The sequence below is a fragment of the Panthera tigris genome, chromosome F2, assembly GCF_018350195.1.
Source record: "Panthera tigris isolate Pti1 chromosome F2, P.tigris_Pti1_mat1.1, whole genome shotgun sequence".
Classification (NCBI taxonomy): domain Eukaryota; kingdom Metazoa; phylum Chordata; class Mammalia; order Carnivora; family Felidae; genus Panthera; species Panthera tigris.
In genome coordinates, this window is record NC_056676.1 from 79,541,082 (window position 1) to 79,566,902 (window position 25,821).

Genomic DNA, 25,821 nt, shown 5'->3' on the forward strand with positions numbered 1-25,821 from the left:
GGCCGCTTCCCGTTCGGGAAACGCAGCTGCCGACGCGACCCCGGCCAGCAGAGGCACGCCGCTTACCTGTCATGTTCTTTGTCCACCAGGTGGTACCTGGCGCGGAAGGCCACCAGGTGAGCGTAGTATGCCGGCGCCGGGATGGACACGGAGCGTGTGCAGCGCACGTAGGTGTGACACAGCTGGTAGGTGAGGATCTGCAGCTCGTCGGAAGAGAAACGATTGTCGTCCCAAAGCACGTGGTAGTGGGAAGGCCTGCTTGTTCCCTAAAAGCGGACCAGAGGGTCAGGGCGTGAGCACGTGAGCGAGGCATCCAGAACTCACCCACACCGGGGTGCTGCCGAGACCCGTCCACGCGACGCCTCACCGAGGACGCGGCGCCGAACGTCTGATGACAAAAACCGCGGGTCCCTGCACTGACAGAGCGTCCCTGTGCGGCCTGCAAACGCGTGGCGGGGGACAAGGGTGAAGCCCACCACGTGGGAATGAGTTGGCCCGGAGTCGGCCCCAGGCACGCAGGACGCCCCTCGGGCCTCGCCAGCGCCCCTGGCCTCGCACCCACTACTCCGCCTGTCTGACCTCACCTCATCTAAAACGGGGACCCTGGCCGCAGCACGCCAGTGGGTCCTTCCTCCCCAGCACCCATGGTCCCGACTCACCTGTTCGCCGGCTAACTGCCCCACCTCCCCGGGGACGGGCTCGGGCCCCAGCCCTGCCTTCCGCACCACGTCCCCGGAGCCCACGGGAGCGCTCGGCGTGAGGTCTGTGCTCCTCCGGTGTTTGCTGAACACGCAGACCGTGTCACAGAGACTGTGTCCTCACCTGGATGCCGGCGTGACTACACAGGTAGAAGTCAAACTCGGTCGGGTGGGTGATTTTCGTGTCCACGGTCGTGCCTGCCGGAATGTTTCCACTTTTCCCAACCTTTGGCAATACAGGAACCCGTTAGACACGTCCAGGGGCAACAGAGCAAAGCAAGCCAGCCAGCCTCGCCCACACTGCCGTCTGGTGCTGGGCCTTCCCGACCACGGGCTGCCCCATTTTGAAGTCTTTAAATTGGCTACGGTATTAAAGTAAAATTTAATAAATTCTAGCCACCAGAAGTAAGGAAGCTCCTGTTCTAGGCAGGCTGGGGCCTTTAGGAGGCCCGGGTGGGAGAGGCGGTGTCTTCCCTTTGCTGAAAAATCTGCGTGTAATGCTCGAAGGCTCTTCGGTTATTGTTGAATGTAAAACTGTGCACGATGGACACTGGACAGGTCCTCGTCCACGCACACGTGATATCCAAGGCAGGGGGCGACTGGGTGACTCAGGTCATGATCTCGTGGTTCCTGAGTTCGAGCCCTGCTTGGGATTCTCTCTCTCTCTCCCCCTCTCTGTGAACCCCGCCCCCCCTTGTGCACGCGCTCTCTCTCTATGGCGCCCCCCTCTTGCTTCCCTTCTATGTTGCAGTCTCACTCGGATTTAGACTCTATCACTTTTTTGCTACATATTTAAGTCTCCATCAGCACCACACCGTGTTACTTCACAGGTTTTTAAATTGCATACCTACATCATACATATTCTGCAACTTACTGTTTCTGCCCAATTTGTACCATTTTGAGACGTGTTCATGTGATACGCAGAGTTTATTCATATTCGTTACTGCACAGTATGACAGTATATGAACATCAGAGACAATACTGCGATAAACACTCTTACACGTGTCTCCTTATACACAGGCAGGTGGGTTTCTCCAGGGCAGACCTTTAGAATTACCCGACTGCACCCAAGTTGGCTATCAGTCTGCACTCCCATCAGAAGCGTGGGGGTCTAATGACGCGTTTACTTGTATCAAGGACTATGCTAAGTGCTTAGTGTGTTAGCTCTGCTAACCCTCCCGACATCCTGAGGAAGGTGGTACAGGGAGGCTGACCCCTGTGGGCAGTCCAGATGCTGAGGGGCAGACTAGAGCCAGGCTGCCTGGCTCCAGACCCCGTGCTCCTGACCCCGGCACAGCACTCATACCGTCGCCAACACTTGCTATCATCAGGGTAACTTTACGAGTCCCCCCGACTTTTCCTATTCTCTAAAATATTTTGTGTAAGATTATTCTTTGAAGGTTTGGTAAAACTTGCCTATAAAAAATCTGGATAAACTTCATAAAAGAAACTAAGTAGTTTCCGCTTTTTTCCTATCCTCTGCCACACTTTAAAATCATCAAATCTTGAAGGTTTGGTAAAGCTTGCCTGTAAAACTCTCTGGGCCTGATGCCTTTTGGAAATGATGAGTGGATTATCCCCCTGAGCTGACTTCAGTGATTTATGTAATTGCACAAACAACTGTTTGTATCTATTTCTAAGTTTTCTAAGGTATCTACCAGCATAACGCCATTACTATCCCATGATGATTTAAGGTAACACACACCCCTTCCTGAGATCATACATAGTTCTCTATTTGCTACTTAAGATTGTTAGAGTTTCCTCTTTTTGCCTCATTGAGTATTGCTAGGTTTACCTATCTTCAAAGAAGGTTTTGTTCGTGTTAATCTGCTCTGTCCTCACTCTCTCCTTCATTATCTTCCATTTGGAGGGGGGTGGTATAGCAACAAGCAGACTTTGAGCCCTCTTGACTCCTTGCAGGAGTCAAGTTTGCAGGCCAAGGAATGAGGGGACCCAAGCACACCGGCTCCTCAGCTTTTCCTTCCACGCCCAGACAGACATCTCACTTCTGTCCTTCCTGTACCTTCGGGCTTCTTTGATGGTTCTTTCTTATTTTCCAACAAATGTATCTAAGTCTGTACACTTCTATCCAAGCACTGCATGAAGTCTGATGTGAAATGCTCGTTTTTAGTCAGTTCTGATTACTTTGTATTTTTATTCTCTTTATGTGTTTAATGCATGTACTACTTAGAAGAGAAGTTAAAATTTCAGGCCTTGTTAAAATGTCTTTTTAGTTCTACTCTTCCTTTAAAATTTAATGTCTGATAAAAAAAAAAAAATTGTGGTTTGCCCAATACTGAGGTTTGGAAATCTCCCGAGATTGCCTCTGTGACCCGGTATAAGGCAACTTTCACGAGCCTTCCACGTGAACTCAACTGTCAATGGCTGGGTTCTAACTAACCGTAAGATCTGGCGTGGTCTCTTCATACTTCCCATTTCCAGCTTTGACTCATTTGTGCCCGTTTCAGTTTCTGATAGCAGGGCGTTAAAATGTACCTCTTTGCTGGTGGATCTGTCCGTTCCTCCTTGGAATTCTGTCACTTTTTTGCTACACTGGTTTTTACCCCCCTTTCCATATTTTTTAGGTCACAGCGTTACGTCCAAACTCAGTTGTTCTCTCTTCTGGGTAGTTCATCCCTGTGACTGTGACAAAGTGTCCCTTTCTGTTGCTAACAATTTGTCCTCTGGCTTGGTGCTGTGGGTACCGACCAAGTGGACGGCTACAGGCTTTCAGTGTAGTGTCTCTCCCTTCTGGGGGGGGGGGGGTCCCTTTTCTCAGGCAGGTACCTGATAATGTGAAGTTGAGGACAGTACGTCCACGTGTAGATTTATTTTTATTTATCCTGTTGGAAACACGGAAAATACTTTTAACCTCAGGATTCCCGCCTTTCCTCAACTGTGGAGAATTCTGAGCAGTTACATCTACGAATCTTGCTTCTCGCTGACACCCCTTGCTCCGGGACGGCCGGAGACATACCCCTGGACCGGCTCCCCAGAGCCGCCTCCAACCTCCCGTGAGGGTCCCCAGTTTGCCGTGTTCCAGCTACTCTGTCCACCGCCGTGGTTACTAACCGGACCTTTTTCAGAGCCAGATCCCTGCTAATTTCTTTACTGGACAAATGCCGTCTCCTGCCCGGACCTGTCCCAGGCCCGTGGGGTTTGCAGGTCCGAACGTCCCACCAGACTGAGGAGAGCCCTTCGCTGGCGCCTGAGGCTAGGTCCCCACGGAACTCGCCCAGGACGGGGTGTCCCGAGACACCTGGAACGGTGGGGGCGGCACCAGCCCCCTGCAGTGCGGCTCAGGCCGAGGGCTGAGCACAGACCCGCGTCCCTCGCGGCCCCGCATCCCAGGCCCTCCCTGTGGCCAGAGCCTCACCCTCTCGTTCTTGTCGGTGCAGAAGAGCCGCGTGTGGTGCCTTTTCTGCACCACTATGAACGTGATCCCTGGCTGGTAGTCCTTTTCCAGCTTAATACACGCCTCGCGAATGGCCAGTAACTCGTGGTGGAGAACCTGGGGGGGAACACAACACACGCCTTACCCTGCTTTCACCGACCGCCTCTTTCTACCTCAAACTACGCCGTCCGGAACACGTGCTGGCCGACGAACGCTGCAGCTCGGAAACGATACTCCGGCGGCCTGTTAGCAGCTGCGAGCCTCTGCCTCCCCGCAGGTGCTGTTTCGTTTACGTAACTGAGCAAACGAGACCCAGGTCTCGTGGTTCGGTGGTTTAAATGAGAGGATGCGTTACGTCGCTCACGCTGTTTTCTGGAATGTTCTCAGTGACTAGCACCCACCATACACGGGAGTAACGAGGCACCGTGGGAGACATACGCGTGAACGAATCCGTCCAAACAACTGGTTTTCTGTGCTGGAGAGGAGGGAGAGAACCTCGCAGAACACAAGGACCTAGGAGCCGGGCCCGAGGTCAAACCCGAGCCCTACCACCAGGCGGCTGTGTGGCTCGGGGAAAGCCACGGACCCTCTCTGATGGCCGTTTGTTTTCACTTTTAAGACGGGAACAGCCTACGTCCCGCAGGCTTGCTGCGAAGGCTAAAGTGGCGCCAGGCCACGAAGAGGAAGACGCTGTTCCCACCGCCCGTCTCAGGTAAGCGGGCAGAAGTCCTCTCACGGGGGTGAAGGCCGCTCTAGGCACCACACACCTTACGTTTCTAACCCCTGTCCTAGTTACAGGTCATGATGATGTTTCACAAACGCCAGCTGTGGTCACGCCGTAAGACCCCGAGCAAGTTCCCAGCGATGAGAACAGAAGGCGCGGACCCCTCCCCGGCAGGGCCGGCTGCGGCAGAGGGTGAGGGGGCTGGGGGCGCAGGAGGGAGGCGAACATCTCCAACCGAGGGAACCCGAGAGGTTCTGCACAGGAGGTGCCTTCAAGGTCGGCTGGCACACGCTGGCGGGGACGGCACAGGAGCGGCCCCCCACCCCTCCGCCCACGCTCCGAGGGGCCCCGGCCTCAAGTGTCGATTCTGTTCTTCCCGCCAACCGTGGGCCTCAGGGGGATGAGCTGCTTCTACTCTGGACCAGGAAGGTCCAGGCTGCCCTGCTCACGCCTCGTCAGGTGCTATCCAGCCTGTTTGTCAAGGCAGCCTGGGGGCCTCTGGAACACTCCGGCGCGGCTCCCGGAATCCCCTCCCCTCTGGGGTCCCTTCTCCCACAGGACCGGACACGGGCCCTGTATCTTCTGTCTCCCCTGCCAACATCTCCCTGGAGGCACGTGTTGGGATGGGGTGGGTGCCGAGCTGGAATTAGCTCGGACGGATGTGGAGACACATCCGGGCACCAAGCTCCCGAGCTCTGGGTTCAAGGCCGACCACTGGTCACCTTCACAGGGAGGTAAGGCAGGTGCCCGGGAGCAGAGCACAGTCTCCCTGTACCCGCTCCCTCGCCTCTCCTCCACTACTCCTCGCGTCTGATGGCAGCCAGCCGGGCCCGGGATCCACAGGTCACCCGAGACCCCGCCGTTCCCTCCACGTCCAGATGGTGGCTGTGAACCCTGTGTTTAACCCTCCTTCCAAAGGGGCCCCCGCCCAGCCCCGCTCCGGGGCCCCCTGCCGTCTGCCTTTCACACTGCACACGGTGACCCCCAGACAAAACTGTTGTCTCCAGCCCACAGACTCTCCCCGGCCAAGCCTCTGGAAGGGCCGCGTGCTGACCTAGACCCAAGCTCCCCGCACAGCCCTTGAGGCCTCGAGCCCGAGCCGAGCCCCTCGTCCCTCCCGTCCCGGCTCAGCACCGCTGGCCGGGCATCCGCTTCCCTGGCCCGCCTTCCACGCTCTGGCCGGATAGAAACCACATCACCGTTTTCGCCAGAGAACCGGACAAGCTATCGTACGGGACAAACGGGCGACCCTAAGGTGTCCTGAGACCACAGAGAGGGAAATCACGAGGCGGCCTACCTGCTGAAACTGCCCCTCCGAGACGCCGTCGCGGTAGAAGATGATGCGGGTCGGCTTGAAGCGCGTGGACTTGTAGAACTGGATGAGGAGCTCGCGGACCATGGTGGCCAGGTCCTGGATGATCTCCTGCCGGTGCTGCTGAACCCGCACGGTGGCACAGTAGCGGTTGGGGTGGGCGTCCATGCTGCCCACGACCTGTCGCGACAGGTGCAGGGGAGCGTTGGGGGGACTTCCCGGAAGCCCCCTACTCTGGGTGTGCGCTGGAGGAGGGACTGGGGATGGACAGACTTGCCTCTGCCCTCAACTTGACATCACGGTGAAGGGACAGCGGCTGGTCAGTTGTGAACCTGCTGCCTTTATGTTTCTTTTTAGTATGTGGGCAACAGTGTTCGTCAATAGACTGCAAAGAATAAAAACTTGCTTAAAGTGGGGGTGTCTGGGTGGCTCAGTCGGTTAAGGGTCCGACTTCGGCTCAGGTCACGATCTCATGGTTTGTGGGTTCGGGCCCCGCGTCGGGCTCTGTGCTGACAGCTCGGAGCCTGGAGCCTTCTTCAGATTCTGTGTCTCCCTCTCTCTGCCTCTCCCCTGCTTGTACTCTGTCTCTCTCTCTCTCTCTCCCTCTCTCTCCGCCCCTCCCCTGCTCACGCAGTCTCTCTCTCAAAAATAAACAAACATTAAAAATTTTTAAAAAAAGTTTGCTGAAAATATCTAATAAAAAATAGGCAATTATTCCGAACCTTTACTCCGCTTGTGATCACATGGGGCTGAATTACATCAGCCCCAAGAAAGCAACTTGTATCAGATTCCCTAGTTTTTTCAAAGCACACTGCTCACCAGGGGAAGCCATCTGCGTATCAGTGCACATCCCAAGATTCTGAACCCCAGAAACGGCAGGCCATCCCAAAGGCACACTGGCACGTAAGCAGTTGCCTGAAGGTGCCGACCAGGAGGAGCCCGGAGAACAAGGCCCACCTCCACCCTGGGGTCTGCTGTGCCCTTTGCTAATCAAACAAGGGCGGGCTGAAAATTGTCTAACAAGGTCAGAGCTGCAGTCCAGGTAGGAAGAGGAGATATCTGCAGGAGGAATCAGGTGACCTGATGCTAACCTGATAAAGGAACAGGGCCCCTGAGTAACTTCAGACACACCTGCTGGGGGCCCACAACAGTCCCCGGGGAAGCCTGCACTTCCCGGGGGTCCTGGCCTTCCTCCCGACTGGGGATCAGCCACCCCTCGGGATCAGACGTGCCTCGGAGAGAAGCACTGGGCTGCGGGAGGCAGGCCCCGTCCACACGTGTGCCACACGTTAGAGACCCGCATCTGCGGCTGCTGCTGCGAAAGCTAGGACGGGTGACTCCAAGCCCCTCCACGAGGCACCTGAGGGCACTGCTCAGACCGCAACCTGAGCCTCAGGGGGTCTTGAGCTGGGTTTTCTGCAGCTTCTCTCGAGCAACTGAGTTTGGCTTTTCCGGACTGCGTGTGTAAAACGAGAAAACTAATACTGACCCACAAGATTAGGACTCAGTGTAATTATGCACCCGGCCCAGAAGTCGCTGCAGCGGTCCCCGCTGGACATGCTGGGGACACAAGCCTTGAGCCCCAGGCTTCCTTCCCTCCACTCGGCTGCCCTGGCTGCAGGCCGCCGGGAGGTCCCGCCAGACAACTCAGAGGTACCTCCCTGGGCTCTGTGCTCCACAGGCCAAGTCCACGCTACCCTGAGCGTGTGCTTGTCTGGTCCTCTTGAACCAAAGCCATTGGGCTGACCCTCCCGAGATCAGTCAGCTGTGCGCACAGAGCGGGCGCCTCGCGCGGCCCCTGGGGGCTGGACACGGCCAGCTAGCACGTGGGCAGCTCGGGGGCTCAGGGCCTGTGGAGCGAAGCTCCCCCGACGCCCCGATGGAACTCACCGGCGGAACGAGGGAAGGGCTACGTTGAACTCCGGACGGTGTAATTACTTCACACTTGGTGTTTCGTAATAAAAACAGAAAATGTTCACAAAGAGGCACAACGTTAAAAAAACCCTCGTTGCAGCATCTGGCCCAGTGGGCAGAGAGCCACTGCGGGCCTGAGCCGCGGGCGGGACCCGGCAGGACGGGAGCCACCGTGCCCTTGGCCTTTCTGCTGCCAGATCCGTGCCGTCTGGCCCGGGCCTGGGCGGGCGGACTCACTGCTGTCACACGTGGGTAGCCACGTGCCGCGTGCCCTCCAAATGCCTGTTTCCCAGGACACTCTGTCTGCAACTGCCCAGGAGAGCACAGTGGTGTTCAGGAAGATGCTCTGGCCACACCCCGCAAGGGGACCGCGTGCCCCCCTCAGGCAGCTCGGCCAAGGCGTGGGTCCCACAGGCGGCAGGACGCCACCAACAGAGGGTCGGGCGGGACGCGCGGATACTCACGGCGGCAATGGAAGGCTTCTTCCCGTCCCCAGCGGGTGGGTGGGTGACATCGGCCCCCAGAAAGATGACGGGCTGCTGGAACACGGGTGGCCTGCGGAGGGAAGCGGGAGCATCTGAGGCTTGGACCGCTGAGGACACTGGTGCCAGCGTCACTCGCGGGGCACAGGCACCGCGGCTGTTTTTAAAAACGGTCTTATCTTTTAACGGTCCATACCAAAGACCTCACTCATAAAGTGACACGGGGTCTGAGAGCTGTTTCTGAATAACCCAGGGTGGGACCCGGGGGGATGGGAGGGGGTGTGGGGGAGTGTGGACTAACAACGCTGGTCCGGGGCCGGGGGGGGGGGGGCGGGGAGGGGAGGGGAGACGAACGACACTCGGGCGGACAGCTAGTGAGGCCGGGGTGGCGGGGGGGGGGGGGGGTCTGCATCTGTAAACACCTGACTGTCTCCGCAGTGATCGTACGTGCTGAAATGATACTAAAATCACGTCTAGAAGACAGTAACGCCACATGCCAGATTGCGCGTGTATAAAGGTCCCGCGCTTTGCTACAGCCTGGACCCCAGCCCCGCTCTTCCCGGGTCTCCCCAGGCCCAGCCGCAGCACGGGGCCGGGTCACCCTCTGCTCGGTGTTCACCAGCTTCCCTGTCCCCTGCCCACGAGAGGCCAGGAGCACTCCCCCAGTCTCAACGCCCAGAAATGTCTCCAGACATCACGTGTTTCCTGGGGGTCAAAACCGCCCCAGGTGAGTAGCACGCCAACAGCTTCCCCGCCTCTTTCCAACGCCGTGTTCTAGCACCTTCCTGAAAAGGCCGTGTGCATGGCACCTGGGAGCGTGGGGTCACTCGCTAGCTTTGCGTTCTGAAGTTCACTCTCTCTAGGGCTTACTTTTCTCTTCTGGAAAATGGACACAACGTGAATACTTCCCTCCCATGGTTGTTGAGGTCAGTGTTTTCAGCGGGCTGCTGACATTAGTGTCCTTCCCGCCCAGTGACCAGAAGCACCGTGTCATGGGGAGATGACCCCGGCGGGGCTCCCGTGGGACAGAGCTCTGCCGCCCAGAGCCGAGAGGTGGGGGAAAGGGCTTCGAGTGTGTATGCCATGTGAGTTTCCACACAACGTGGACAAGGTTTCCCCCTTCAGTGCTTGCAAGCACACCAAGGGGGTTCTTCCCCCTGGGGTCCCCGGGACATCGAAGCGGGGCACAGGCAGGCACTGTGACGTCACATGGAAGGGCCGGGCTCGGGGAAGATACTGCCCGTGGCCTGGCTGACCGGCCTGCCTCCGGGCCCTGACCTGGACCGCGGCCCCCCAACCCCTCTCCGTGAGCCTCTGGGGCCGGGCCCCCGCCTCGCTCTCCCCAGCACAAAGACACCGGGCACGGACGAGGCGCTGCAGCCCTCCTCCCGGCTCCACAGCTGTTTGGACTCTCACCTTCAACAAGGAAGACCACACCTGCCCATGAACTCCACTCCTGCCAGGCTCCCTCCGCTCCCTAGCCTGCCAGCTTGCTGCGTGGCCAAGCTCCTAATTAGACGGACCCATTCACCACCTCCCAACCAGCTGCAGGCCCCGCCCACCAGGCTTCCTGCTGCCGTGGCAACAAGACAGTCTTCCTCAGGTCCCCGCCCCCACACGGCAGAGCCTGAGACCTCATCACACGAGGCTCCTTGGTGGCACCACGTGACAAATGACACAGGAAGCGTTGCCCTAGTGTTCCGGGAGCCGCCTGGCTCTCCTTTTGGTGGTGGGGGGGGGGGGGGCTCTACTGCTGGCTCCCTGTCTCCACAACCTTTTAACCCTCAACTCTCCAGGGTAGTAGGCTTGGCATCCATCCTGTCTACACCCTGCCCTGGGGGATCTGGGATCTCACCAGCCTTGTGGCTTTAACACCGCCTCTCTGCTGGGTTCCCCTAAACACACATCCCCGAGTCCAGATCCCTGTTTCCGCCCCGCCCGCCCCCCCCACCCTGAGCCCCGCTCCAGCACACCTCTCCTGTCTCGCTCACAGCAGCGCCATCTTCCGAACACACCGTCTCTGGGCACCCCCCCACCCCACACTGCCAGCACCCCTCCCGAGACGGTGCAGGTGCCACCTGGTCCCGTTCCGCCCAGAGCTGGAGCAGCCTTCTAGAATGGGACCCTCCAGGGGCTGCGTCTTGCCCGGGGCGGGGGAGGGGCGCCTTGGGCCCCCTGGTCCTTTGCTACCATCGGCTCAGTGCCGCCTTCTCCAGCAGACTGGCCACAGAAACCCAGCTCCTCACCCTCCTGGCCCCGTCCCTCCCATGACGTCACTGGTGCTCCCGTCAAGTCCCTTGTGCTGGGTCCTCCCACGAGAGGGCTGGGACTCTGCCTCCTGTACTCACTGCTGTGGCCGGAGCTCCATCGACAGAACCTGTTCACTGAGCGAACGGGGCGCTGGGCTCACCACCTGCTCTTGACAGGCCCTCACTCCTTCCCACAACCCGAGTGGATCGACCTCACCTCGCTGAGCCAGTCTCCCAAGTTCAAGTCTGGGAGGCTCTAACTTCAGGTTCTTTCCGCCTTCCCACACGGCGGCAACCTACTAAAAAGCCGCTTAACAGCGTAGCTCAGTCTTCTTGGGGTGTGGTCCCCGGACCACAGAGCATCACTTGTGGGCTTGCCGGGAGTGTCAGCACTTGGGTCCCGATCCAGAGGTGCTGGTCAGAACCTCCGTGGTTTAACAAGGCCCGCAGGTAGTTCAGAAACTCGCCCAGGTGGGCCGTCACGGGCAGCCCGAGGCCAGGCTGGGGGCTCCGCACACAGCTGGTGCCTCCTAGCGTCTCTCCCCCAGACACACAGAAGTGGCGATGGCCGCTGCTGTCCTCACGAGAGCACTTCTACCCAAGGGCAGTGCGATTCACTGGAGGGTGTGTCCAGTAACCTGCTTTTACCCACGCTTCTCGTTCAGATGCTAACCCGACTGCCAAGATTCTTCGGGGACGAGACCTCCTCGGTAACGTCCGTCATCACGGAAACCCCTCTCTGCCGCGGCAGAGGCTGGCCAACCCTCAGGAGGGACAAAAGCTGACCCTGGCCCTCTCCTCGAGCGCCCAGGGCCCCGTGCCAGGCCAGGGGGTACCGGGGGGCCCCGCAGCCCCACCCCACCCCACCCCTCCCCTGCCAGGCCCCGACCCCGACCCCGACCTGGGATCTGCCAACAGTGTGCTCTTCTGTGGAGCTTTTCCATCCCAACGGCTGCGTTGCCAGCACTGACCGCCATCAGGTGGCCTCCGTCCCCTGCCTGGCTCGGGAGACGCAAGGGCGGCTCCCGCCTACACGGCAGCTAAGGCTCCCTGCTCTAGAGGCGCGCTTCAGCTCAGGAGGCTGGCGCCCCAGCCGTTCAGGCTGAGCTCCGGCTCCGCCCTGCCAACTCCCTTCACGGCACAGCCGCCGCACCCCACGTCTGAGCACCCCCGGGCCCCTCTCTGCCCTCCCCTCACTCAGGGAACCTGGCCAAGGCAGCCGAAACTGCGCCTTGCTTCCTGGCGTGTCGCGTCGCGTCCAGGACGGCGGCTGGCACACGCGCTCACACGTGGCCTGACCTGTGTGCGCTTCCCCACCCCGCCGGGAATCAGGCCCGACTCTGCCCCACGTGGTGGGTGCGGTGGGGCGGGGGCGTCCTTACCTCCCCTGGGGCAGCAGGATGTTGTTCACGCCTCCCAGCTTGACGTTGATCTTCAAGCAGAGGTTGGACAGGGTCTGGGGCGTGGTCCTCTGCACGTTCTTCATCTGCACACACTGCGTGGCCATCCCCAGCACCGTGTCTCCCACGCGCTTGACCTCGGCTGCGGAGCACCAAAGATACGCTCACCGGCAGCTCTGGCCGGCACCTCTTCCTTAGCGTGCCCCCCCCCCCCGCTCCCCAACGCCACAGGGGCCCAGATGTGCGACCCCAGCAGCCACGTCCGGCTACGTGGCCCAACCCCATCTGTGGCTGTGGCTGTGGCTGTGGCTGTGGCTGTGGCTGCGCCCACGGAAGCGGGTGACTGGCCGCCGGCACAGGGAAGTCAGGCCCCGGGGCTGGAGTTCTGGCTCCGGCATGGCCCAGGCCAGGGTCACCTCGGTCAGGGAGGCCGGGGAGTAGGACAAGTCTCACGGCAGGAAGGAAGTCCATTTCAGCAGCTTCCAGGGCTGCGGGGCGTTTTGGGCACAGCCAGGCTGGAGGGGAGGAGGGCACGGCACGCCCACCCCTGTCACGGTGCTCAGGGTGGTTCGAATAAAGACTCTGGCATCCCCGAAACCCGCAGCAAATGCAAGCCTGACGTCAAAGAGCTATCTAGGCCCACGGCCCTGGGTTCTGGATTCCTTCATGAAGCAACTGTCAGCTACTCCCTGGGCAGCCCCGTGGAAACAGGTGACTTCTGGATGGAAACACCGATGGCGTTCTCTTTGCTCTTTGCGTACGTAGCTCAGAGGGGAGGGAGAAACGTGGCTTTTATGCATCTGATTCTGTCACCGTCTAACTGGGAATGCAGCTGGCGAGCCTCACTGCACCCCACACACCCCCAGGTTCTTGTTCCAACACCTCCTCCACTGGGCGCCTCTGGGCTCCCACAGGGCTTTCTTTTTCTTTCTTTCTTTCTTTCTTTCTTTCTTTCTTTTTTAGCCACCCCCCCATCGCCTGCCCTGGAGTCAGCAGTCTATACCCGCCACTGCCCCGGCGCTGCCTGATGGGGGGGCTGGGTCTTGTCTCTCTGAACTCTCTAGGCCTGGGGCATCATCAGAGGTAGCTGGGGAGTGTCGGCTGAATGGACGTGCAACTGCCCTTGTGGCACGAAGGACTCTGACGAGCTTCCAGAGAGCTCTGAGGCGGGCCCACAAACGTCACATGGAGGACGACGGACGGTGGCCCCGGCCACCACCGTGTGTGCACTGAATGGACCTTCCTCCGTCCAGCCACCGTCACGTCGGATGGTGACACGATGAGGCAGCGTGTGCTGGCCTCTGGGAACTGTGGCCTCAGGCGAGACCAGCGCAGGCAGCAGCCGTCGGAGACCCCCTCGTCTTTCCTGGATTACAGACGAGCCAGAAACGAGCACTCCCCGGTGTGGCAAAAGCGCAAAGGGCTCTGGCTGCGCCCAACACCCACGGAGGTCGCGAGCAAAGCCAGCCAAACCGCCAAGGCCTACCGTAAACGGGGGTTTTGCCAGGCAGGATGACCACCACCAGCTGAAGGCCAGCGTACGTGTTCTTCAGGTGCCTGAACATGGGCTCCACGCTATCCGCCCCCTGGGCGTACTTGCAGAAGCACGGCTGGCCCTGGATCGGCATCCCAGCGTCCCTCGAGATCTTTCTGAGCTGCTCCGTGAAGGATCTGAAGGAGAAGCGTCGTTAGACTTGACCGCACAGGAGCGCCAAAGAATCCAGACCAGCCAGAGGCCCCAAGTAAAGGGCACGACTTTAACAGACAACCCCAAACCGTTTTCACCGACATCAGCATCTTGGTTCAAGACCCGGACACAGCCGACAACGTGCTAACTCTTGGAAAACTCTTGGATATGCTGAGTACACACGGGGGTACGGTGGGTACACACAGGGGGTGTGCTGAGTACTCGTGTAGGATATGGTGGGTCCACACACGAGGTATGGTAAGTACACGTGTGGGGTGTGCCGAGTATACACGTGGGGTATGGAAAAGTCTCCTGTGGCTATTTTGCCTTGATAACACAGAAGATTTCCAACCTCAAGGGCCCATGTGCCTCACCCTGTGACACCCCCAGGGAGCAGTGACAGTGCTGTCCTTTTACAGCAACGCACGGGGCAGCTGCCGCCACTCGGCAGGCCCGGCCAGCTCCCAGGTTCTGGCACGGAACACAGGACTCCGTGGATGGCCAACAATGTCAGAGAGAGGAAAACTGCGAACGGCCCGTCCCCTGGGACTTCCCCCGCTATTCTTGTGTGTACAACTTCACTGGGGTGACACAGTTGTGGGAGGGAACAAAACAGACCACAGCTAGAGTGGCACCAGCGGCGACTGCCAACAGGCCGGGTGAAGCCTGGTGGGGGGATGGGGGGGGGCACAGACAGATCAGCAGCTGCTATTTTAAACTTAGGAATAAAAATAACGTCGCCTTCTACAGTAACGGTAAGGACACTGTGATCCAACGGGGCCAGGGCTCAACCTCCCGTACGTGAGTGCAGTTCTGTGTCCGCACTTACATCTACAGGTGGATTCCCTGCGGGGCCATCCGGCTCCAGGCAACGTGCAATGAAGGAGCCAAGGTCAGGGTGCGGGGAAGAGAGGCACCCGGTGTTCCGGTGCTAACCTACTCTGTTTCTTAGCTAAGCTGCTCTGTGCTTCCAGCGAATTCTGCTGGCGGCACGGAAGACGCCTCCGACAGACAGCCTGTCTCCTTGACGTCAGCTCTCGAGAACTTTCTGAGCCGTGGCTTTTCAGAACCACCCTTGGCTACCTTCTCAGGCTTCGAGTTTCCTCCTGCTTCCACCCAAGACAGGCGGAAAGCAAAGGCTTTCTCTTCCCTGTTAGGTTTGTTTGGCGCAAGAGCACGAGTAACAAAGCTCTGAGGGTTTTGTTTTTATTTTTTAATTATTAAGCAGGCTTCACGCCCGGTGCGGGGCTTGAACTCACGGCCCTGAGATTAAGACCTAAGGTGGGAACAAGAGACCCCGGCGCCCCAAAGCTGCGTGGTTATGGTGCTGACTCTCTAAGGGTCCACAGCCTGGGCCAGGCCGGGGCGGGGGGCTACAGAAATATGAAGCTGGAGGGTTTTTTTAAGGGAACTTGAGTTCACTGAAGATAATTTTCTCTTTTGCATCTAATTTTCAAACTTCTCGTTCACTTTCGGTTTTATTTCTTATATAACCTGCACTCTCTCTCCACACTCTCTCCGCTAGTGAGTCTGAGAAGTGAAAGCGGCCTCGAGGCGGCTCACGTTTCCTGGCCGGGCCCCCATCCCGGGCACATGTCCGCTGGCCTGGAAAGGTCACCAACTCCTGCCACGGCCACCGAGCTGCCCCGGCCCCGCCCCGCCCCGGCCCCGCCCCGCCCCCGGCCCCGCGTGTCCCCTCAGCAGCACCGCCAGCAGCCTTACTTCAGGTGGACCTCCGTGCACTGGCGCTGGGGGGCGAAGCACGCGATGGCCCACACCTTGATCTCAATGCCCGTGTGAAACTGCTTGTTCCTCATGTCCCAGACGCCCTGGACAGGGGTGGCGATCGCTTTATTCTGCAAATGGCAAGACGTTCAGAGTGAGGGAAAATGGGAAACGAAACCTCCTGACCTTGGGTGGTGCTACTTTCCCTGCTTCTGCCGATCCCCCGACCAGGTGCTCCTGAGGCTGAGAACTGAGCCTCGGTGTGGTGTCCCACCCCTGACCTGCCCAGCGCTGCAAGTGGGCCAGAGGTATCTGCAGGATGGACGGACGGACGGACGGACGGACGGACGAAGAGGTGGATGGGAGATGAGGGATGGGAGGAGGGAGGGATGGGAAGGCGGAGAATGGATGGAGGGGTGGGTGCGGGGACAGAGGAGGAAGGACGGCTGGATGGGTGGACGGCTGGATGGGTAAACAGAGAATGGAAGGGCGCACGAGGGATGAGGGGACGCAGGCCAAGGGCTGCAGAGAGGCCCAGAGCTGCCCCCAACCTCAAGGGTAGCCTGGAAGGACGGAAGTGCCCTGTGATGCTACAGGAAGGCTTCCTGGTTCAGAACGTGCTCTCCTTCGTTTTATCTCCTCTGTGATCACGGAGGCAGCCAGGGAAGGGGAGGCCCCGGGCCGGGGAGCAGAGCGGCCAGCTAGGAGCCCTCCGCTCCCCTCCACGCGCCGCTGCCTGCGGTCGTTCCAGGACCGGAAGCTACCCCCGCTTGCGAAGAAAGAGCAAGCGACGTGTCCACCTGGTTTTGTCAAGTCTCAACCAGAAAGGACCGGGCCTCGGCGTCGCCACCCGAGCAATCTCTGAGTTCCCTGAAGTGACTCTGGAGGACAAGGACAACAGGGAACGGCCACGGGGAGGAGGACGGCGCTGTTCAGGCCCGCGGGCACCACCAACGGGCAGGGCCGCATCTGGGTCCCTGTCATTCAGTTGCAGAGGCGTTTTTAGCAGAAAACGTTTTTAATTCACAGAAGTAACACCGGCCTATTGCACAAATCAAACGTTACGGAAAGAAACGCTTTTCTTTCCTGTATTTTGGTAACGACTGCCGTGGCCCCACTGGCTCCGTCTGTAAGACATGGGCTCCAACTGCCAGTGTGGCGCTCCAGGCTTAGCGAACACACACCCGCTCGGCAGACGTGGGCTCGGACGACACCCGCGCTTCTCAACCTCAGCACTGCTGACACCTGGACGACCCTACGCACCGTAGGATGTCGGAAGTCTCTGTCACCAGACGCCAGCCTCCAGACACTGCCAAATGTCCCTTGGGGGGCATTTAATGTTTCGCTCTGACAACGGACAACAAGCCAGATAGGCGATGGGGAGCCCACCCCTTAACCTCGGCTCGGGTCACGATCTCACAGTTCGTGAGATCGAGCCCTGCACTGGGCTCTGTGAGCCCAGAGCCTGCTTGGGATTCTCTCCCCTCTCCCTCCCTCTGCCCCTCTCCTGCTTGCGTGCACTGTCTCAAAACAAATTAACAAACATTAAAAAGAAAATTTTTTTTAAAGAAGCATTATAAACTTTCAATCCCTACAATCCTCGTGTTTTTGCGAGATAAGATTACAAGAACAAATTTATTTTCCAGACCATTCCTGTGTTTACTAAGAGACAGAATGTTGAAACAGACGCGGGCTCGGGCAGTGAAGAAAAACTCCGGATTTGTGATCTTGGTGTTACCATGTAATAAGGGCCTTTCTAGGCACCTACCTGTGAAACAGAACCAGACACTCTTCCTCCTACGGTTGTGACAAGGGTTCAAAAAGGTGCTACGTTTGCGCTGTGTCTGGACATAGGTTCACAAGTGGGCCTTTGCTGGGAAAACCTCTTTCAGAGGATGGGGACCAGGACGGGGACCCCCACACAGAAGGAACACCACGCAGTAAGACTCAGAACGAACACGCCAGGCCTCACGCATGCGTGGAAGCATCTCCAAGACCTCTACGGCCTCTAAGAGAAAGCTTTAAGTAAAAAGAAGTGTATTTAATGCATCACTATTTGCACTGGAAGGGGTGGAAAAAAAATTGTGACTAACCCCTGGGCAGTTTTATAAAGGGCAGAGAGACACCAGTCACTTCCTGGGGAAGCAACCAGGACAGAGGGAAAGAGATTTCTTCCTGTAATTCTTTGTTTTGTTTTGTTTTTTAAGTAGGCTCCATGCTCAACGTGAGGTTCAAAGTCACGACCCTGGGATTAAGAGTCGTGTGCTCTTCTGACTGAGCCGGCCAGACACCCCCTTCCTGTGAAGTTCTGTGCACTTTTTTTTTTTTTTTAATTTTTTAAAATGTTTCTTTATTTTTAAGAGAGAGAGAGAGACAGACTGAGAGCGAGGAAGGGGCAGAGAGAGAGAGGGAGACACAGAATCCGAAGCAGGTTCCAAACAGCTCTGAGCTGTCAGCACAGAGCCTGACATGGGGCTCAAACTCATGAACCGTGAGATCATGACCCAAGCCGAAGTCGGACGCTTAACCGACTGAGCCACTCAGGCACCCCTGTGTACTATTTGAACTTTGGAACACTTCATTTTATTTTATCTTATTTATTTTATTTTTTAATGTTTTTTATTTATATTTGAGAGACAGAGAGACAAAGCATGAGCTGGGGAGGGCCAGAGAGATGGAAACAGAATATGAAGCAGGCTCCAGGCTCTGAGCTGTCAGTACAGAGCCTGACACGGGGCTCGAACTCATCAACAGTGAGATCATGACCGGAGCTAAAGTCAGATGCTTAACTGACTGAGCCACCCATGTTCCCCATATTTTATTTTACTTATTTTTTGAAAGAGGGAGAGAATCCCAAGCGCTGTCAGCACAGAGCCCGACTCAGGGCTCGATCCCACGACCCTGGGATCAAGACCTGAGCAGAAATCAAGAGTTGGACGCTCAGCTGGCTGAGCTGCCCAGGCGCCTCTGAACTTTGGAACACTTGAAAAAGCAGAGCCTACGTTTTACAAGAAAGGGAAAACCCTACAAACAAAACTAGGCCTTGCCACTGGTCTGGAGGACCAGCGTAAATGGTAGAGTCAGCTAGAGAATGCTTCCGTGAGAGCCCGTGGCCTGTGAGGCTAAGGCCTCAGGCCCCAAGGAGGTGACGACGACCCCTCTCGTGAACTCTGTCAGGGCTCCATGGACAGGACACCCTATCGTGCACTGATAAAAGCCAGGCATTTCATGGGCAACAACACACGAGCAAAAACATGAGTGACTGGTGGCTCTGTTTGCCAACAAATCCCTCTGAAACAGAAGTTAAAAACCCAGAAGAGCAGTATAAGCTTCTGGAAAATAATTCGTTGCTGGCAGAGTACCCATCACGCAAAGAATAACGCTTCTCAGATGCTGATGGGCTAATAAAAATTACCTGTTGGAAAGATAAAGGGTAATTCTGAAAAACTTCCAATACGACCAAGACAACTCCGTCCTTCCTGAGGCTCCCTAACGTGGGCCGGCTTCACCCAGTGTGGGAAGAATCCCTTACCCGGACCACGGTCTACGCCTCTGGTGATGGGTCCGGCCTCAGTGGGCTCAAAAGCTGCTGTTCACCACCGAGCGACAGGCACCCATCGGCGCCCCCCTGCCCCACCCTGGCCACGCACGTACCCTGCCCCCGTAGAGGATGGAGGGCGGCTGGAGGACCCGTCCGGTCACATCTGTCATCTCGTCTTTGACCATGATTCCAAATTCACGAACATACGGATCTGTATTAAAACTTGCGCTTCGCATCTTGAAAAGGAAAAAAGAAAGAAGCCGTGTCCGTCCGAAGAAGCATCGGGGGCTCCCCTGCCCTGGGCGCCACATACCGCGCTCCCCTGGGCGTCCCCACCCCAGGGCTGGCCCCGGGAGCCAGGCACTCACCAGCTTGCTAATCTCTTCTTGCCGATCGGGCGCCGACCTGGCAGTCGCTCTGATCATGGTTGAGGTCTGATTGTCGGTCAGCTTTTTGATACATCTCTGTCCTGCTACTATGTTACAGACCTACAAAGGAGAGACCCGGGGCGTCGGCACCAGCGCAGGAGGGCCGGGTGGGGGTCTGAGGCTGAGCACGGGGCTGGTGGCCCGGCTCTGCCTGTCCTACACGTGTCTCTTCTCCCGGAACCCACCAGGAACGGCACACTTGCAGGGGCCGCTCAGGGGCCCTGTGGCAGGCACCAGAAATCCTCCTCGGTGAGCCCAGCCTGGCACCAGCAGGAGGTGGGACCCTCCCCAGGTGGGAGCTTGAAGCTGCCTGCTGACGGGAACGAGGCTGGCCTTCTGGACCAGGGTGCAGGAAAACCAGCCGGATGCTTGAGTAACCGGACAAGGACAGAGAATTTAAGGCACTGACAGGAAAGAGTTAAAATCGGGGCCTCAGTTTTAGCGTTTAATCTTTCCAGGATCTTCCCAGCAGGAAGGGAATCTTAGACGAGAAGTGAAGAAACTAGCTTTTCTGAACATCTTCTACCCTGTGGGACGGACCTGCTAGGCACACGGGGCTCGTCCTCGATGGACGATGGACGGGGGAGAGTCCCCACACACCATTTCATTCACAGGGAAACAGATGTGACAGGCGTGTCGCCGTCACCAGCCCAGGGCCGTAGGCAGGCAGGACCAGAGGTGGGGCCCTCCCGCTGGTGTCTGTCTAGGGTGCACGGCCCCACCCGAGCTGAGCCGCAGAGATCAGACTTGCCTCGAGGGGAAGGTAGGTGTGTTTCTGCTCCTGTCCGACTTGTAAACATGGCAGGTGGGGGTAGCGCAGAACCAGCTTGTGCCTGTCCTTGAAGTACTGGGCCACCGTGCACTCCACCGTCTGCCCGCTCTCCTGCTGAAGCGGGAATCTAGGAGGACAAAGAAGGGGTCAGGCCGGAGCCCTGCACGTGGCCACGCCCACCCAGAGCTGCTTGCTGGGGGCTGAAGGGGGCGTAGGGTGAGACGTGTGGGGCACCTGATCAGGGACCTTCGAGGGCTCAAACCCAAGCCATGCCCTCTGGGTAAGTAGTTCCTAAACTTCCCTGCCCTCTCTGGAGTTGGGAATCACAGACCACAGATGTCTACAGTACATGCAAGCAATTCGGGACAAACTCGGGACGGACAAATGAGGACAAATCCAGAAAGGTCTGTGCACGTTCCGGCCAAGGCTGGGCCAGGGCACGGGGGCAGGAGCCGGCTGCCCCTGCGATCCGGGGCAGGGCCTCCGGACCCCCGACCCTTCCCAGCACCGGCTCAGCACTGACGACTGGAAAACAAACAAAAACGACCCTCTCGCGCCTGAAAATTCCAGAAGAAAAGTCGACAGGGAGCCGCCAACCTGTCCCCACCCTGTGCAAGAGCTATTCCTTTATTTTATTTCATTTGGCGAAGTTTTTGGCCCCACTGAGCCAAAGACACAGGGCTAGAATTTTTAGCTAGAATGAGATAACCCTTTCCGGAAGGGTCACCGCTCTAGACTGGTCGCCGCAGTGACGGGGAGAGCCACAGCCGGTGTGGGCGGGACAGCGAGGCCACTTACGTTTGGTGGCTGGCGGGCCGCCGGGTCACGTTGCAGACGCGGTACTTCCTCTTCATCTGCCCACAGTGCGTGATCTCCACCTTCAGACCTGACAACAGAGCAGCCGAGCTTCAGGGTCAAGACCCGCCCTGGGGCCTGGGGCCTGGGGCTCGGGCCCCCGCTTCCCGAGCGCCAGCTGGCGCAGAGGCTGCCCTCGCCCTGAGAGGGAGGGGGACTGTCGGGCTGGGCCCATCTCAGCCACGGGGATGCCTTCGGCCCCAGAAATGCCAAGGCCAGAGGCTGGACACTGTTCTTAAAGAAGAAAGAGACCACGTTGGCTCAGTTGAGACTCCGCACTTCCTCTAGGATTATTTTTAGCAACGGGTACTTGCGACGGCCTTTAGAAAGCCATCGGGAAAGGACAGGTGCCCGGGGGGCGGCTGGGGGGGGGGGGATGGCCTGTGTGTGTGTGGGGGGGGGTGTGGGCGACAGGTGCCAGCCAGCTTTCCGAGGCTGGGCCCAAGCCAGGTCACCGCACTCGGGCTGTGTCTTCCGGGGTGGAACCCTGACTCAGTGGGTGCGGATGCCACCATTGTGAGGACCACCTGACCAGGCACGAGAGCATGCGCCCCACCCCAGAACAGCAAGAGGCACTGACTATAACCACACTGAGGCTCTCTGGTCCCAACAGCCAATGACCTGGATGCCACCGGTCACTGACCTGCTCCTCACCCTACACGGAAAGCCATTTATTTAGAACATCATCATTCCTGCTCTGTGAAAGGGGTTTAATTCATCTCTGTGCTAATTCATCTGATGGCTAACCTCTCTTGCCCTCCCCCGCCCCCCCGCCCCCCCGCCCCCCCCCCACATCCCTGTCAGGACTTAAGGAAACGCACTGGGGAGCAGGACCCTGGCCCGATGCGCGAGGCAGTTACCCACCTTTGATTTCTTTGGTAAACTTTACCCTTTGGGAATCTGTCAGAGGTTTTTGTTGTTCTTCAATACTTTTAAAATCCAAAACTTCACAAACAAACTCGATTACTGGCTGTGCCTTATAAAACGCAGTTGCTGAGACTACAGGTGGGAAAAAACAGCAAAAAAAAGCAAAAGCGTGACGTGGGATGTGCCCGGTGGTGCCCCTTCCATGCTGGCCACCTGGGCTCTGTCCGCCTGATCCCTGGAGGCCACCTTCGGGCCTTGTAGGTGGGACAGAGCCAGAGGGGGCCGCCCTATATCCCTCCGGTCAGGGCTGACAGGAAGCGGTTGGTACAGCCCAAAGACAAAGTCACTCTCTGAGAATAAAATCAGGATTAAACGAAAACCCCAGCAGATCACGACAACCACAAGTCTGGGTTTTCTGAGTGGCTCTGGGTGTAGATGTCTCTGAAGTTTACTGTTGCTTTGTGTGATCCAACCGTGAGAGGCTCCCTGCGGGGGGGGGGGGGCACCAGGCCGCCCTGAACCTGGAGACCAGCGCGAAGGCAACACAGCAGGCTGGCCCTTAGTCAGCCCCCCTGTGCTCATATCAACCAGGCTGAAAATGACAAGGTGACATGAAGGGTGGCCCGAGCAGTGAGGGGTCCCTTCACCTCCCCGCCCCTCCCAAGAAAAGCTGACCCTGCCGGTGGATGCCAGCAGCAGCCTGTCAGAGACGCAGACCCCTGGGCCCGCCTCAGCACCCTGATCCCCGCTGTCTAGAGTGAGCCCTGCGGGCGGCTCTGGTGGGGTCTGAGAGCCACTGCCCAAACCTCAGAGCAGAGGACAAAGGCCAGGGGCAAGAGCGGCTCTGGCTTTGACAGAGGCCACGTGTGGAACTGGCCCGCACAGGCGCCCCCCCCCCCCACCCCTCCCCCGCCACAAAGACCGGGGCTTTGCTTACCATCAATGTTTAACATCATTTTCCAAAGAGAAGGTCGGACGGACTGATGGAAGCCAAACCACACTTCCCGGCCCCCCCCGAGGGGGTTGGAGCAGCCCTCGGACGCCGTGAAGAAGGAGCGGCCCACGGGGGTGTACCTGCAACGAGAGACCCCCGTCCGATCAGGCGAGCTTCCTCCAAGCTGACTCCAGGCTTGCGGGTCGCACGTCACTCGTGCAGGCGAACGCTCACGGTCACCAACAATCCCGCTGTCTTCTCCGCACGGGGGTGCTGTCACTGAGCTACGCTGCTGAAGACGCACCCCTGGGGACGCGTGGCCTTGCCACAGGGCAGGGAGAGCAGCGTCCTCAGGTGCTCCGGCTCGGCGCCCACGGCTGCCGGACCCCAGACACAGGCCATGGCTGTGCACGACAGCCCCGCCCCCCTTGACGCGGCTGCGCTCAGACCTTTCTAGAAACAGGCCGTGTCGGGTGTGCCGAGGTGGCGGAACCGGGCCAGCCCCGGGCCCTGGGGGGCCGGAGGGACGCCCTCCCCCGCCCGTATGGGGAGGAGGCGGCGGGACAGAAAGGTCGGGCCCGAGGAGACTCACACGCCTTCTGGGGGCCGGCTGCTGACAGCGCGGAGGGCAGGGGCCCCCGGAGCGAAGCGGACATGTCCGCAGCACAGCAGCACCCACGGCGTCCGGTCACCCGGGGCCGTGTCGTCGCTAAGCATCCAAAGGGAAGACGCGCTGTGTGGAGGCCGCATTCCCCTCTACGGGGGGCCCCGTCCACGGGACTGTGCGGGCGGCCCCTGCCCTCCCCCTCGGACAGGCTCGTCCTGCCACTTTTTCTGTTATTTTTCCACAAGAAAAGTCGGCTTTCCTCCTGATTATAAAAGTAACATCATAATTAATTCAAAAGAACACAGAAAGCAAAACTTCAGAATTCACAGTAATTCCTGCCAACCATTAAAAAAAGTCATTCGACGTTTTGGCAACTGCCTGTCCAGATTTTTTTTTTTTCAACTGCACCCTGCGGGCCGGGGGCGGGGGGGGGGTCCCTGCCAGGAGGTACAGCCTGCCACGTATCTGGTCACCCCACCCAATCTGGAGACTGAGAACACCAGGGTCCCTTTCGAAACCTCACAGGCACTTCAGTGCACCTGCTCTCACACCTACAAAGGGACAGAAGAGGCCCCACCCTCCCCTCAAACCTCAGAGCTTCGGTCAATACTCGGGAGAGGTCAGCAAGGGGGCTCGTTTCTCCTTCTGTCCCTGGTTCATTCAAACAGTCCCCAAGGCCCTACCGTGTGCCACACACCTGGAAGCAGCAGGCTTCCCGGGTCAGAAACCCGGGGTCCGGGGGCAGCAAACTGGCCTCACACAGGAATTAGCGCAGCCCCACCACCCGGTTAGTTGTGAGCCATTCAAGGGTCCACCCACCCTCTGTCCCGTCAAGTTCAAGCGTGGCGATCTGAACACGCACCGTGTCTCCTGCCGTCTCAGAGCCGGCCGGGTGGTGGGTGCTCAGCCACGTACGGGGCTGGGGATGCCCTCCTGCTACCACCAGTCCCACGAGGGAAGGCCACAGAGCAACACAACACAGCTCACAAGGCTAGCCGAGCGAGAACGTGACGGCCGGTGGGCACAAAGACGGGCAGGCCTTCTCTCTGCCCAACACGGGCCCCGAACCCACAACCCCGAGACCAAGGGTCACGTGCTCTATTGACTGAGCCAGCCCGGCACCCCAGGTGATTTATTTTTACGTTAAAGATTTTCCACGTTAGTATCGCCATAATTTTCATCACAAAACCCAGGACCGTCACCACCCCGATTCCAAAACTCCACTCCTCCTCGGACAGAGGTTTCGTACTCGCCAGGCGGCCCTCAAGGCGAGCAGCCGACACTCCCGCTTCCCTGGTCCTCACCTCATGGATGGCAAATGCCGCATGACCACGTCCAGGGCCTGGATCGTCTCAAAGGGGACGCTGGGCAGCCGCCCCGAAAGTGCATCGTGTAACGCCTGCAAGCTCACACAGGACACCCACTTGATGGACACCTTGAAGATGCGGTCCTTCCCTTCTCCCGGCAGCGTGACCTCCAGCTCCACCTGTGAGGACATCCAGAGCACAAGGTCATTCGCACCTGCCTCGTCTTGTTTTCTCCCCCCTCCCCCCCCCCCCCCCCCCCCCCCGCCCTTTTTAAGTAGACTCCACCCTGGGCGTGGAGGTCAACACAGGACTTGAACTCACGACCCTGAGATCAAGATGGGAGCTGAGATTGAAAGTCAGATGCCCAACTGCCGGAGCCACCCACCTGCCCCTCACACTTGGCCTCTTAAGAAGCTACTGGGAGGCCAAAGGCGGTAGGTCAGCTCTCAGAACACTCCTGGCTAGGGAAATGGAGCCAGTCCCTCAGACAACTGCTCACACACGGGCACGTGCACACCCCCCCCCCCCCCGGCGTAACCCCTGGGACTTCTGCCTGGTCCTGCACACAGGGGCGCTCAGGAGAGGCAAGCACCCGGAGACGCTATCCTAAGGACGCATCACTAGAACGGGGCTGATGCTATATAGCAGCTTCTTGGCCTGGGGGTCCAGACGGGGGTGGGGGTGGGGGTGGGGGCAGGGAGTGCGACACAGGCTGAGGCGGCTTCTGGGACATAGGAAGGGGGCCTGGGAGCCAGCTGGGGGTCCTGGAGAGCTATGTCCCAATGCAACTGAAAAGCTGCAGTGGGTCTGGGGGTTCCCACTTTCTGGGTCCTCCGAACAGACACGTGGTGAAACAAATGCTAACTGTGGATTCTAGACTGTGTGTGCACCCCTACAATGCCTTCAGCTTTCCTCTCTGATGCAG

The 25,821-nt window shown here is 58.6% G+C and overlaps 1 protein-coding gene across 9 annotated transcripts in view; it reads right to left on the reverse strand.

The window, feature by feature from the left end:
* AGO2 (argonaute RISC catalytic component 2) overlaps positions 1–25,821 on the reverse strand; it is a 109,578-nt gene that overhangs the window by 9,443 nt on the left and 74,314 nt on the right. For all 9 annotated transcript variants that reach the window (XR_006213124.1, XM_042973411.1, XM_042973409.1 and 6 more), the window contains 15 exons: positions 24,894–25,075; positions 22,986–23,122; positions 22,046–22,180; positions 21,125–21,212; positions 20,306–20,453; positions 19,495–19,614; positions 19,240–19,362; positions 15,583–15,716; positions 13,660–13,844; positions 12,156–12,315; positions 8,507–8,597; positions 6,114–6,308; positions 4,075–4,209; positions 823–924; positions 67–266 (listed from right to left, as the gene is read on the reverse strand). Coding sequence is in view for 8 of the 9 variants with exons in the window: in XM_042973411.1 (XP_042829345.1) it covers positions 67–266; positions 823–924; positions 4,075–4,209; positions 6,114–6,308; positions 8,507–8,597; positions 12,156–12,315; positions 13,660–13,844; positions 15,583–15,716; positions 19,240–19,362; positions 19,495–19,614; positions 20,306–20,453; positions 21,125–21,212; positions 22,046–22,180; positions 22,986–23,122; positions 24,894–25,075 (2,135 nt within the window). In the remaining variant the exon portion in view is untranslated. The remainder of the gene's footprint in view (positions 1–66; positions 267–822; positions 925–4,074; positions 4,210–6,113; positions 6,309–8,506; positions 8,598–12,155; positions 12,316–13,659; positions 13,845–15,582; positions 15,717–19,239; positions 19,363–19,494; positions 19,615–20,305; positions 20,454–21,124; positions 21,213–22,045; positions 22,181–22,985; positions 23,123–24,893; positions 25,076–25,821) is intronic.